Consider the following 13,825-nt stretch of genomic DNA (forward strand, 5'->3'; position numbering starts at 1 on the left):
ATTATAAAGACAGAGAGTAGATTAGTGGCTGGTTAGGCATGGAAAGGTGCTAGGGAAGTTGGGAAGGATGGGGGGAGTGACCACTGATAAGTAGAGGGTTTCTTTTAGGGGATATGAAAGCCCTCTATAATTAGATTGGAATAATATTTGTTAAACCCTCTGAGAATACTAAAAAATATTTTGAATTATATACTTTAATGGGTGAGTTATGTGGTATATAAATTTTATCTCAGTAAAGCTATTTTTATAAATACCAAATATTAAAAAATTAGACCTTTGCTTAAATTTTGCGATATTTAGAATAAAGGAAAAATTTTCAAATAATAGTAAGCTTATTTCAGTGTAGTTGGTTTGTCTGCCAGGCTTTAATTGGGCATCATTTCATTGAGATTACCTGTATTGTATTCCTTAACACCACAGAGATTATGAATAAGCACCTTTTAACCTCAGATGAACCATTGAAATTTTAAATGTTTCTTCTTTGCTTTGTAGACTTGCATCTGCATTTAAAAATGTGAAATTCTTGATTTTTTTTCATTGTGTGAATTTTTGTGTTAGAGTATGACTTTTCATTTGTGTTTTTGTTTCTGTTTCTCCCTTAGCCACAACAAGTCGTTCAGAAGAAGCCTGCTCAGGTAAAAGATGGTCATTTTGATTTTTCATTCCCAGTTAGTATGAAATTTGTACTGAAAGAGAGATTCCCAAATTAAACCTTTAACTGATACTATTCTAGTTGTGATCATTGTTGGTATCAAAATATTCTTGAAAATTTGTTGTAAAAGCTCAGGTATACATAGTCTGAGATTATGTATTGAAAACCTAAAATATCAAGGTCTTCAGTGTAAAAGCAAATATAAATACCTTAAAATAAAACACTTCCAGTTTCTCACATGTAAAATTAATATTTAATGTAAGTATTACTACATTTTCATTTGTTTTTTGGTGGTGGTGGTGGTACTGGGGACCTTATCCTCTGCATTCTATTACACAAGGGCTCTAACACTGTGCTATATCTCCAGCCCCTACTTTATCATTTTCAAACATCAGGGTTTGTCCTTCCTGCTTGGCTGTCTATATCCCTTTGATTTGACTATAGCACTTACTAGTTGCAAATTATTTCTTGAAAATCACTGGAAACACATTTCTTCATTGGGTTATCCTGTAACATCTGATGATGCTACGACACCCCCTGAAGAAGACATGTTTGGGTAACCTAAGATGGCAGCTGCATTGAGCTAGAGGTGGCGCATAATTAATGTTAACACGGCGTGATCTACTTTTGCCTGATTAATGTCTCCTTTGTGCTAGTGGTCAACAGATATTCCTCATCATCTTTCTTGATTGGCACTGAGGGGCATGCCTCAATTGTGCTAATCCTAAGCTGATTGGCTGCCTTAGGTATATAAGACACACCTATAGGAAGCACCGGGGATAACCGGATAAGCAGCTAGCAAAGAGGATAAGCAGTGGTTAAGCAGCACCTCTGAATGATGGCAGAACGCAGGCAGAACGCAGGTTGCAGATTGCAGAACAGAGAAGTAAAGCCACACCTCTAGATAGCAGCAGAGTGAAGGATGCAGGATGTAGGATGCACCTTTAAGAAGAAGCAGCAGAACTAAGAATATATAGATGTCTGGAAGTGTAGTCTCTCTCTAAGCAAAGTCTCTCTTTCTTTCTTAGGGCAAGCCTCTCTCTCCTCTCTCTCTCTCTCTCTCTCTTTCTCTCTCTCTCCTCTCAAAGCAAGTAAGCCTCATTTCCTTTGTCCTCTATAAACAAGCAAGAAAGCAGCCCACTAAAGACAAAGATAGTAGAAGTAGCTCAGTTGCCAGTCCACCTCCGATAAATATCCACGCAATTGTTTGCTGCAGCAGGCGGTAACAAATTGCGATGGGCGGTGACAACCCCCAACACAGACGGAAAACTAGGAAATTAAGTTCTAGTGATTTTGCAGATTAATGAATTCCCAGGTCTTGCTTTCATGGAGAAATCATAGTCTCTGAAGCCTTTGGCAACACAAAAATTAGAAGCCAGCTTTACTTTTGTTCCATATGCCTGGGGCTGTTTGTCGGAATTACGTTCTATACGTAGAAGCATAAAATTCATGTTTCTTGAGGAAATATATCTTGAAGAAAATAAACTGAAGAAAAAAGTAATCATGATTGCCAAGAATGTGAAGTATTAAAGTGTAAGAATGTCCTGCTGTTCTCTTCCCTTCTGGATCTAAATAGACACTCAGAAGGTCTAGGCAGTATTTTGCAGAACCTACTGAAATGAGCCATTAAGCAGTATCATGATGTTATCAGGTTACTTGTAGATCTTTTTCTTATAATTTAAAATACGGTAGAACCTTTTTCCCTTTCCTTGCCTGGAAGAGACTCTTGAGCAGTCTTATGGATCTACTTACTATTCTTTAAAATGCTGCTTAGAAGAAAGTTGATGCTTTTAAACACAAGAATCCAAGGAAAGTGAATTCAGATAATCACACTGTATTTTGAGAGGATAAAAGCAGAGATACTATGAAAAAATATCATTATTATTGCTGCTTTCAAACCTAGCAGTCAATAGTGGGAGTAGGTGGATGCTAAAAATACTCAATGTTTGTAAGCATTCTGAGGTAAAATAAACTATAAACAAAAATTGGATATTTCAAATAAAAGATCTCAAATATGTTTAGCCTTTCATCCTTCATCAGGAACAAAATCAAGAGAAAGTAAATTGACAATTCTATGCATTTGAGTCAGAGGACACTTGCAGTATTCATTGTTACATCATGGACTATGAACTATAGATGATCTGTGTACAACATGGATTCTATCTCTACTCTTGGTGTTGTAGGGAAGAACAGTTGAACAGAGTTATGCATCAGAGAAAGATATAATCTAACTCAGAGATTCTTGACCTTGTCTGTGTATTAGAATTAGAGAGAGAGAGAGGGAGGGAGAGAGAAATGCCTGCATCCTATTCAGTGGTGAATTGGAGCCAGCCCTTAGGAATCAATTCTGAGCATCTCTTCCAAATTCTGTGTTTAGTGACATCAATTAGGTAGCTTGAAATATACTATGGTGAGAGAATTTACACTATGTGTTGGGGGCTGTGCCATGTTGACGATGCCAAAATGGCACCTGATCACATCAGCAGCGAGGAGGTTAATTGACATAAGCACACTCAGGTGATTTATCGTCCACGCACACACTGTATGCGCATGTGTTCTCAAGCACACCTAATTGTGCCTGCTCGGACATCTAGCGTCTTGCTAATCTTTGCGTAAGAGGCGTGGCCCTGCTTCCGCCTCCTGGAGGTACGAGACAGCACGGAAGCAGTAAAACACACACAGCAGCAGAAGACACGTGGCAGCAGCTAGAGGGAAAAACACAGCAACTAGCAGAAAGCGGCGTAAGGCAGATCGCAGAGCAGAGAACTGAGACGCATCACCAAAGCACCTTAGATAGATGCACCCTTAGTTCACAGGATGCAGGACGCACCAGTAAAAAGCAGCAGAAAACTAAGAAGACATAGATATCTCTGAAAGCAAAGTCTCTCTCTCTCTCTCTCCTCTCAAAGCAAGTAAGCCTCATTCCCCTATCCTCTATAAGCAACAAGTAAGAAAGCAGTGCACTAAAGAGAAAGATAGAAGTAGCTCAGTTTCCAGTCCACCACCCATAAGACTCGTGCAAGTTGTTGCTGCAAGTGGTGACAAATATCCACGGATTTTGTACCGCAAAGAGCCAGCGACAACTATGGAAATAAACAAATGCTGCAAATCTAGACTTTTTTTTCCTGGAAAGCAAATTATTAGACATTTATCTACATATCACTGGCCCTACTCTCATCAATTCTGTTTATGTGGCCTGGAGACCCAAGCATCAGTATTTTCTATGAACTCCCCTCATAGTCTTAATGTGCAACGAGGGGATGAAGGTATTCAATGAAAACCCATGAGAAGACGTTTGAACATTTGTTGAGCAAATGACCATACAATGTCAGTGTGTATGGGACAAATAGGGGAGACAGATGAATGAGTAGAACATTATGAGTTATTAAGGGGATGACTTCCTGAAGAGTGGAATCTTACTGTTTTACTTGATTTTGTTGTTTAGTTACAGAAGGGAAAATGGAGACAGTCATTAAAGAAAAGAATATGTTAGAGATGAGATGGATGACAAATACAAAGAGAGACAGGAGCAGATATGTCCACGGTAGAGATCATTAACATAACTGGAACTGAATGCAAATTGGGCTTTAATACTCTAAGAAACAGCACTAAGTGAAATCACTGTTTTTTTCCCAAGAGAGTTCGGAATTTCAAAGAAGCTGCTAGTGGATTGTGTTGATCCTTACTGATCAATCTGGCTGTTACACAGCTGTTTTAAACCCTGCTCCAAGTTTGCCCTTTAAAGGAGAGGGAGCTCAGAATTAGAAAAAACGAACATGAGCTCATTGGACTACCTAATTTATATTGTCTAAGGACACAGTGATGAATTATATAAACATGGGGACTACATGGAAGTTCGTGGAGGATAATGTAAATTTTTACACTACATTCGAAAGAATCTCTTCCTTTTCCATCTGTTTTCTTTCAAAATACCCTCCCAAATGTCTTTTCCATGTGGCAATCTGTGTTAACTCAGGCTCATATCCTTTCTTCATCAAAAGCACTTTGTGGGGTTACATTCAGATCCAACTTTGAGATGGTGAGGGTTTTAGCACACATTAAATATTTTATATGTAAAGAAATGTGCTCAGCCATATGCAGGGAGACCAAGATTTTGTTATTTGGTCCCATCACTATACAAATTAATCTGTCTTTGTCCTATTTATCCATCTAGGAAATGTAATAATACAGTGACTCTTCCCTAAAACCTTAGAACATTATGAGAGAGTTATAATTATATGAATTCCAAAAGGTATTATTATGTGCTGACTAATTTTGGACAGCTGAGTTTTTCATCTGAGATTTGTGTTCTCCAGAATTTTAGAAGTCTAATTCAAAACTACTACCTCAAATGTCTTTTGCGTGTTTTTAAAATAAGGATTTTTTTTTAACTAAGGGAAATGGTATAGTAATTGTTAAATCCTATCATTAGGATTAGAGCAGTCAGAATTGGCTTCCTTGCATGTATGTCACATGTATGTGGAACTCCAAAGACTCTGTAAGCTTATGCCATCAAATTCTGAAACCTCAGAGCTTTGAGAATGCCAGGTATGGAAACTGGAATCAAAAATCAAAACAGCAAAGTTTGTTCTAAAAAGATTCTCAGATTTATCATAATTTTCAACATGTACTTAATGTGTTTGGGTTTGTGTCTAGAAGTACATTCTATTCCCAGAAAGGAACTAAAAATTAAGGGAAGCTCCACTGTGGGCACTTGTGTTTGGAAAAATACACCAGATGCCATTAGTTGCAACCTCAAGTGTGTCCCATAATCCTAATGGGAAGGATAATCATCCCTTAAAAGTCTAAAGGGGAAAATGTGCAGTTTTCTCATAAACTTTTTTCTAACCCAAAAACAGTGAAAACGAGATGTACTGGAGAGGACTACTGTATTTCTTTAAAGTGATAAAATAAGCAATAAATGGAAGTTAGTTAATTAGAAATAAATAGAAATTAGCTAGTTCTTGAGCAATTTGAGGCAGTCAGCCATATGGATTCTATTCTTAACTTTAGAAGGAAATGGTGGTAGGTTTTTCCCTCCTTTTTATTTTCATAAAGGAACACCATAAAGGTATCAGGTTATTATTATTGATAAAGAGAGTTTTATTTCTCAAGTTCTTATTTTGGTAAAAATAAATCTGTATCTTGGACTTCTAAAAAGGTTTGGCTAGTTATCACATGACATCGTTTCTTGACGTTCCCATTTTAAAAGCTTCAGACTGAAATTAGAAGTGACTCCTTTTATATAATTCAGACATTTTTACTCAGCACGGCCCTCCCCAATGGGAAAACAGGTTTTTAAATTCCCAGTAGTTCTTCATGTTTCAGTCCTACTTTCCTCATTGTTATGCACCCTGGCAAGCTGTACTCCAGCAATTAGGACAGGTATAAACCTGTTCTTTTCAATTTCCCAATGAGAGAATTGGAAAATTTGTACTTTGTAAAAGACTAGAAACAAAGCTTTATGTTTCAAAATAGGGTTTTTACCTGCAAGGAACATCTTCCATGGGTGGTATGCACCCAGGCAAAGAAATCTTAGTAAGCCTTGGTTATCATGGAATTTCCCCCGACTCTTAAACAAAAATGTTGAATGTTTTCACAGAGACTTTAAGGGCAGTTTTAAGGATGTTTATATTTCAGACAACCTAAACATTGTTTGGAGCAAAATGAGAGCTTTCATTTTGGGACAAGCACGTTGATGAATTGAAGTCAGCATCTTATTCTCAAAGAAGGCATTTTTACTGGGGGCTCTTAGTCTAGACACAAAGAAGGAAGGAGAAAGGAGAAAGCATTCTCACTCTAAAACTCATCTTTTACATGGTACCTTGGCCAATGCAGTAAACAGTTCATAATAAATCAGACTTGCAAACAGTTACTTGTCTGCTCACTCAGGGGCATAGTGATTTATACCACCTAAGTCATAAAGAGTACTGATTTATTTATTTTCCTACTTATGTTCTTTCAAGCTGGTAAACATTTTGTGGGCCAGTAAATGTTTGGTACCAACTGGCAAAACATGGAGGATCATATCCAAGGCTTCCCTGAGTGGCACTGTTATGTTGTATAGGAAATACTTTTTGTTTTAACCTCTGACCTCTGGCATTGCAGAGGTCAAGGGAAAAGGAGAGAGCAAAATAGAAACCAGCATTTAACCCTCAGTAAAGTAGCTCAAGGACATAGCAGCACAGGGAAATTGGAGGGCAAAGGAAGCATATCAAAATGATTATTAACCAAAAACAGATGAAATCATTAGCTAGCTAACAGTTGTAATAAAGAAATATTGGCAAGACGAAGTCAACTGTTTTTTGGCAGGGACTGTCTTGTAAAGATAACTTCCAACAGAAGGGACTGAACATCACTGAATTTGAGGCAATTTATAAAACTCCAAAAGGCAAAATGTGGTGTTTCGGAACTTGACAGATTTGCTATTAGAGTTTTCTAAAAGTATGACAGATTTTAACTGTGTGGAAGTCTGGATTAGGCTTAGCATGACATGGCAATATCTGCCTGCTTTTCCTGTTCCTACTGCAGAAGACTTGTCCTCTGTTTTGAGGTGAACTGAATCAAAACTGGTGATTCATTTGATATCTAAACTTTTGTCTTAGTTTCCAAACATTCTGACCCAAATTAATAGGGAACAAAGAGTAACTGGCCTTAAAACCTGGTCTTTCTAAGAAAATCCTTCATGATTGAATAGACATAGGTGGCTTTGTCTATGATAATTTCCTTATATACAGAAAAGGGTTTGCTAGTCACTCAAATATCCATTGAGTAATTATTTGTTGACTTTACTGTGAATATTGATATTTTCATAATGTTATTCAAAATCCTAACACAGGAAAATGGAAGATTGGTGCTGCAAGTATGATAAAAAATCAGAAGTGGGTATTTTTTGCTTGACAACAAATACTGCAGCTAAGCAAAAGTTTATACAAGTAGAAAATGAAGGGCAACAGTTTCGCTTAGCCTGTGCCATCAGTAAGCATGCCTGGAATAGAACCATTAAGCAGTTCAACCTAACCACATGGCTAGAAAATAAGAATATTGCTGAACAGTTTTGGAAATAGCGGAATGAATTTCCTTTCCCTGAATGATTTCTTCACTGCAAGGATCTTCTAGCTACATCTTCAGTTATTTTTCAAGTTTAAGGCTTCTTCCATATAGAACTGGAACTGGTGAGGAGAAATTGATCAAGCCTGCAATCATCAGAAATTGTGACTCCTCACACGCCTGTAATCCCAGAGGCTCAGGAGGCTGAGGCAGGAGGATTGTGAGTTCAAAGGTAGCCTCAGCAACTTAGCGAGGCCCTAAGCAACTTAGGGTCTCAAAATAAAAATAAAATAAAATAAAATAAGAAACACATTGGGGATGTGGCTCAATGGTTAAGCACCCCTGAATTCAATCCCTGGTACCACCACCACTCCCTCCTGCGCCAAAAAAAGAAGGAAATCCTGACTTCTGAAACTTAGTTAGTTTATACCTACAGTGATTTCCCCCTATTTGAAAAAATGTGATGCTTAATAGCAAAATTTTTTTTTTAAAAAAATTAGCCTTTGACACCAATACTGAGAAGTTCATAGTACCCTGGGGACCAGTGCTTCCTGGGTGGTGGTATTTTCAGTCCTGGAACTCTGTTGAGGGCACAGACAAGAGAAACAGAAGTGCATTTTAGCAATCTAAGACATTTTATTTTCTTTGGGGGGAATTGTTGAATAATAGTTTTCCCATGTAGTTGTCACATTTTTTCTCATGCAACCCTGCAGTGACACTAGATAGGTATCACCATTACTGGTGCCACACAGTGGGAACAAGGCCATGGTTACACAGCCCTTGGTGCCATAGTGAGCACATGTGGCCACAGCATCTAAGATCAACCCTCTATACACCCAACATGCCCCATAAGACCTCAGAGCCAATTTTATGAAGTTGCTGGTAATACACACAAAGCAATCCTGCCACTCATGTCTTACAATATACATATAGCTGAAATAAAGAAAAGATCAGTACAAATGCTATAAATATCCCAGCTTCTCCAGTCTCCTTTAGAAAAGCATATTTTGCTCCTAGCATTTCCACCAGAATCCCTTGTACTTGCCAGGTTATATGGTTTATATATGTCCATTTAACATGTTTTTAAAAATCTGTTATAAAGTTTTCCTAGTTGGGGGAAATAATCACTTTCCATGAAGTTAAACAGCCCCAATCCATTTTAAATTAAAATATCTGACAGAAAAATAGAAAAAACTTGGCTTTGTGGTCTTGTGGGTCTCTTAGCTACAGATGAAACTTGAAAAATTGGTTCCTGGCCCTTGCTGACAAAGAGGAACCTTTATTTCTGTTCACTGAACTGACTAGAGATAATCAGAAACAAAATTCTTAAGGAGAATTTTCTAGACCTTAAGGAGTTGAACATATTAAAATGACAGAAAGAATGTCACTTCCCCTTTCTTGCTACCCAGGTATTTGTAGATTTATTGGTGGGACAGCTTACATTACAAATGTATTTCTGGTCTGCAGCATTATATGATAGAAGAATTGCAGAATTCTTTGCAACTAAGAATTTAAAAAGAGGACTTATTAAAGCCAATGTGGACCTCTGTGATTTTGCACTCCTAAGTATGCACACAGAGGGGCACCATGGTGACACAACCCCTAAAGTTTGCAGGGAGAGCATTTCCCCTTCCCGGTTTCATTTAGGATTTACTGGCCTCTCTTCCACTGCAGATCTGCTGTTTAGTCTGCATCTGAAAATTAAACCCAGAGCTTCAGCTCTCAGTCTTAAAGACTGAACTTCCTTCCAGAGCACTCCCTTACCCATGCCTGTGTGGTAAGATCCATGATGAAACTCAAGATGTTTTAAGATTCCATCAAGCACTAGGAGTTAAGGTTGAATATTAGGCTGTCTTCTTTCTCCTTTTCAAATCACTTAGCCAAAGTGTGCCCAGAGATATGTACCGCATGCATCCTGTTGAATGAACTTGAAAGAATGGCATTATGTGCAAACTATAATTTCTGGGTTTTAGTGGGGATTTTTTTTTTTTTTTTCAAGCTTAGCCAAAGCAATGAAAGAGTTACATTTATTAAATCCCTTTATTTTTTTTTCATGAACAAAAGGAAAACTAAGGCAAAATGAGTGCAGTTTTCCAATAGCTATAATAAAAATCTAGTTCTCCAACTCTGCCCACTCCCTTTTCCCCTCTCATCGGTTTTCTGCCAAAAAAACTCACACATTTCATCCCAGCGTGGTGCGCCCTCAGTTGTCTTTGTAAAGTACCTGTGTGAACGGCTGGGAACTGTTCAGTGTTTAGAGGTTTTAGTGGCTGGTGCTCATAAAAATGTCACTGTGCACTTCCACTCTGAAAAGTCCTTTTATCACAACATTCCTGAAGCCCCATTCCAACAGGTAAGCCTTCTTGACCAGAGAGCTGCTGTTTGGCTTTCCCACCCCATCAACTAGCCCCTAATGAGATCTGTGCAGCTCTTGGCCACAGTATTTCAATCCCCTTATTACTTCAAGGCTGCTGTTGAGGAGCTGCATGCACTCATAGAACCTTCTGCAGTACATTGCAAACATGAAAACAGTCTGAAAATATCTGGAGGTGCGAGCCGTTATCTATGATAAGTTAAAACGGAATTGAAGCCCAGGGGTCTCTACCAACTTTACTCGACTGTGGAAAAAAGATTCTTTGGGGATTCCAGATGCAGCTGCTTATTCCCCATATCCTTTGTTTCTGTCTACTCTTTGTACTGCAGAAGTGCCCCGCGTGAAACTCTAGGCAGGCTGTGACACCTAAAAGACCTGAGGGTGGCTTTTCCAACCTTATCTTTGTTCCAGACAGGGAGGATTTTTCTTCCCTTAATTGCATACACATTTGTGACACCGCAGCCACACATGTAGCAAAAGGCCAGGTCACTGGAGAGGTGAGAACTGAGGTTTGCAGACATGGGAAGTGCCACCACCCTGCCAGCATCATCCGCTTGGCAGCCATGGCTTCCTTTGGAGGGTGGCCAGTAGAGGTCATGCCAAGAAGAGAGAGCACTCCACTAACTCGACATTTGAGAAAACCATCGTGCTGAGCACGTGAGAGTGACATTGCCACCAAAAGTTTAATGGAGTGAGACTCCTCGTCCTGACCTCCTAGTTTTACATTCCCAGTACTAATTGATAGTTACTAGCAGAAGAATTTCAAGGTCAGCGGAAAGATACATAATAAAACAACTACCCATGTTAAGAACTGTTAAGTAAAGGAAACAATACAAACGACCATCGTTTTCGCCTGAGTTGTGTCTAAGAGGTTTGATTATCAGGAGTTTCAGGAGCTCACATCGAGCAAAGTTTCTGTGAATGTTTTGAAAAGCTGAGCACATCCCATCCACTACAAGGTCTTTGTAAGTTCATGGCCTGAAAATTCTGTTTCCTTCCGAATTTTGAAGTACTTTGGTTTCCAGATAGTGGAGAAAAATTAAACAGAGATGGAATAATCAGTTAGATGCAGGAGGTTTTCCAGCGTGACTGAGTTCTATTAATTTGTTAACTGTGAGAAGATGGAATAAAATATACCTGCCAGCTCCAATGCTGTGGTCTGTTTCTAAGTAGTAAACCAAGTCCACACCTCGTGTCATAATGAGAAGTGAGTCCTTTGGGAGCAGACAAAGAGTGTATCTGCCGAACAGCTTAGTGACTTTCTGGAATTTAAATATTAAGTGAAAAGACAAGGTCACAGGGCAGCTGCTCCTTGGCTTGCCTCTCTTTCGTCTGTCCGTGGCTTTGATCATGCTACATCCTCCTTTGTGACCAGGACTCCACAGAGAATCTCAGGGTCATGGCCTGTTGCCTCGTCAAGAGGTATAAACCTGCTGCTTAAATATGTGAAGCCCGCAGTTTGGGGGCTGGGGGGAGAGAGGAGGTAGCTTCATATGTTCCACATTTCCCACAAAACCCAAAGCAGACTAAACAAAACCGGTGTGAAATCTCATGACTTGATGCTGCCGTGGTTATATTTTTTAAGCTGTAATCCATTCATTTGTATGTGTGTTTATTCCCAGGATTTACAGCTCTCTCAGTCTTTGGGGGAAAGAGAATGTTTGAAACCTTCTGCAGAGGGTTTGCAGTTAGCAGTGGCCTGTGATTCAAATCCAGGATAGAGTCTGTGTGAGCATGTGCATGTGTGGGTGCACATTCATGGGAGTGTGTGAGTGCCCGGTTCATGGGGGCTTTTTCCCTCTCGTTTGCTGCTTTTACGCAAAAGCGTCACACATGGTAGCATTTAGGAGCCCCTTCACAGCTGAAGTGTTTCAGACACTAATGAATGGAAGTTTGGTCATATAATGCACTCAAGCTCTAAGGCATGCTTTACTGAATGGTGTACTGTAGTGACCTGGGAAAGGAAGAGAGGTATAAATTGTGTCAGTTAGCCACCCAGACAAAATGAAGCCATGTGGAAAATCAAATCTATTAAAGTATGAAGGCTGTTATAGCTGTTTTAAGCTGGCCATTCTTAAAGGGGCTCAGGTTTGCTGCGAGAGTAAATGTTTACCTCTTCTCCCAGATCTTTTTCACATGCCGTCTTAAGAGACAGTGTGCAGCATTTGATAAAAATCATCCTCTCACTAACGACGCTTTATCAGAAATGTTTATTGTCTCCGCTTTACCACCCATGTCCTGAAAGGTACTGCACATTTGTTAAATAAGCAAAAGTAAAGAGAACTTTGCAGCTCAAGCCGGCTTGCAGAAACCCCAGCAAATTCCAGAGCCATAAGGAATCAGAAAAAGGAAAAGAGAAGGAGGAGTTAGATTTATATGAAGAGGAGGCCCTGCAAAAACATATATATTAGATTTTCTTTGCTTGGCCAGCCCACCATTGAATGTTTGGCTATGTGGATGGATTTAGTATTGAGATTGAACAGTTATGCCAAACTCTGGTCATTGTCTCAAAATGTGCTATAATAAATGCAAAAACGAGGAAATAGTCCTGGGAAGGAAATTCTTAGTATGCTTTTGGCTCTTTCTTGGTGTCCACCCATGCGCTCGCCCACCTCTGCACAGGCCTAGAGGCCACACAGATTCTGACACCCATCTGACTTGGGCCCAAACTTGGGCATATGACTTGTCTGTTGCTTTGGTAAAATAGGGGTAGTAACAGACAGTACCTAAAGCGTCTAGTAAGCACTTTAGAAATACCAGCTATTATCACCAGTATCAGGAGGATGGGTTTATTAATGCCTTAAGATCCCCATAACTTCATTTTTTGTACTTGTAGGTGGATTTTGTAACCGATGACTGGCAGACTGTCGGGGGCGGAGTGGGGGAATATCCATTTCTTTTTTACTCTAATTAGTGAGTAAGCTTACATTGGCCTGACAGTCTCCGGACTGCAAACAATTGAATTTGCTGACCAGCCGCCATGATGTCAAGCCTTAAGTCAACAGTGGCTAGTGAGGGCTCTGGGGAAAAAACAACACCTTGATTCCTCAATGACGGTGCAAGAAGCCCTGGGAACCAGGGCTGGCCCACCATCGGATGCTTTTTGGAACAGGCGAACTGGGCGGTGGGAACGGGTCATCTCTGCGGGAGCAGCGCGCAGGGCACACCCGGGGCGGCTAACCCTGTGCGCTTGTGTGTTCCAGGAGGAGACTGAAGAGACATCCTCGCAAGAGTCCGCGGAGGAGGATTAGGGGGCGCCAGCGTTCGATTTCTACCTCAGCAGCAGTTGGATCTTTCGAAGGGAGAAGACACTGCAGTGACCACTTACTCTCTATTGCCATGGTCTTTCCACTTTCCTCGGGGCGGGGCGGGACGGGGCGGGCGAGGGGCGGGGGCGGGGCGGGGCGACATCACATAACCTTAAAAAGGACTATATTAATCACTCTCTTTGTAATCCCTTCACAGTCCCAGGTTTAGTGAAAAACTGCTGTAAACACAGGGGACACAGTTTTAACAATGCAACTTGTAATAACTGTTTTCTTTTTTCCTTAACCTACTAATAGTTTGTTGATCTGATAAGCAAGAGTGGGTGGGTAAGAAAAACTCGGTTGGGTTTAGTTAATTACTGCGCTGCATGCAAGCAAGAAACGCGTCACTCCGGTGACAGCCGGCATCCGTGTAGGAAAACGGGGTGTGGCGCTGCGCACCCCTCACACCAACCACCCCACCCGCTCACCGTAGTGAAGCCT

The 13,825-nt window shown here is 40.1% G+C and overlaps 1 protein-coding gene across 1 annotated transcript in view; it reads left to right on the top strand.

The window, feature by feature from the left end:
- HMGA2 (high mobility group AT-hook 2) overlaps positions 1–13,430 on the top strand; it is a 122,963-nt gene extending 109,533 nt beyond the window's left edge. Inside the window, exons 4-5 of the mRNA XM_079139706.1 lie at positions 603–635; positions 13,280–13,430. Of these exons, the coding sequence (XP_078995832.1) occupies positions 603–635; positions 13,280–13,327 (81 nt within the window). The 3' untranslated portion in view covers positions 13,328–13,430. The remainder of the gene's footprint in view (positions 1–602; positions 636–13,279) is intronic.
- The last annotated feature ends 395 nt before the right edge of the window (positions 13,431–13,825 follow it).

The sequence above is a fragment of the Sciurus vulgaris genome (genome assembly GCF_902686455.1).
Source record: "Sciurus vulgaris genome assembly, chromosome: 5".
Lineage (NCBI taxonomy): Eukaryota > Metazoa > Chordata > Mammalia > Rodentia > Sciuridae > Sciurus > Sciurus vulgaris.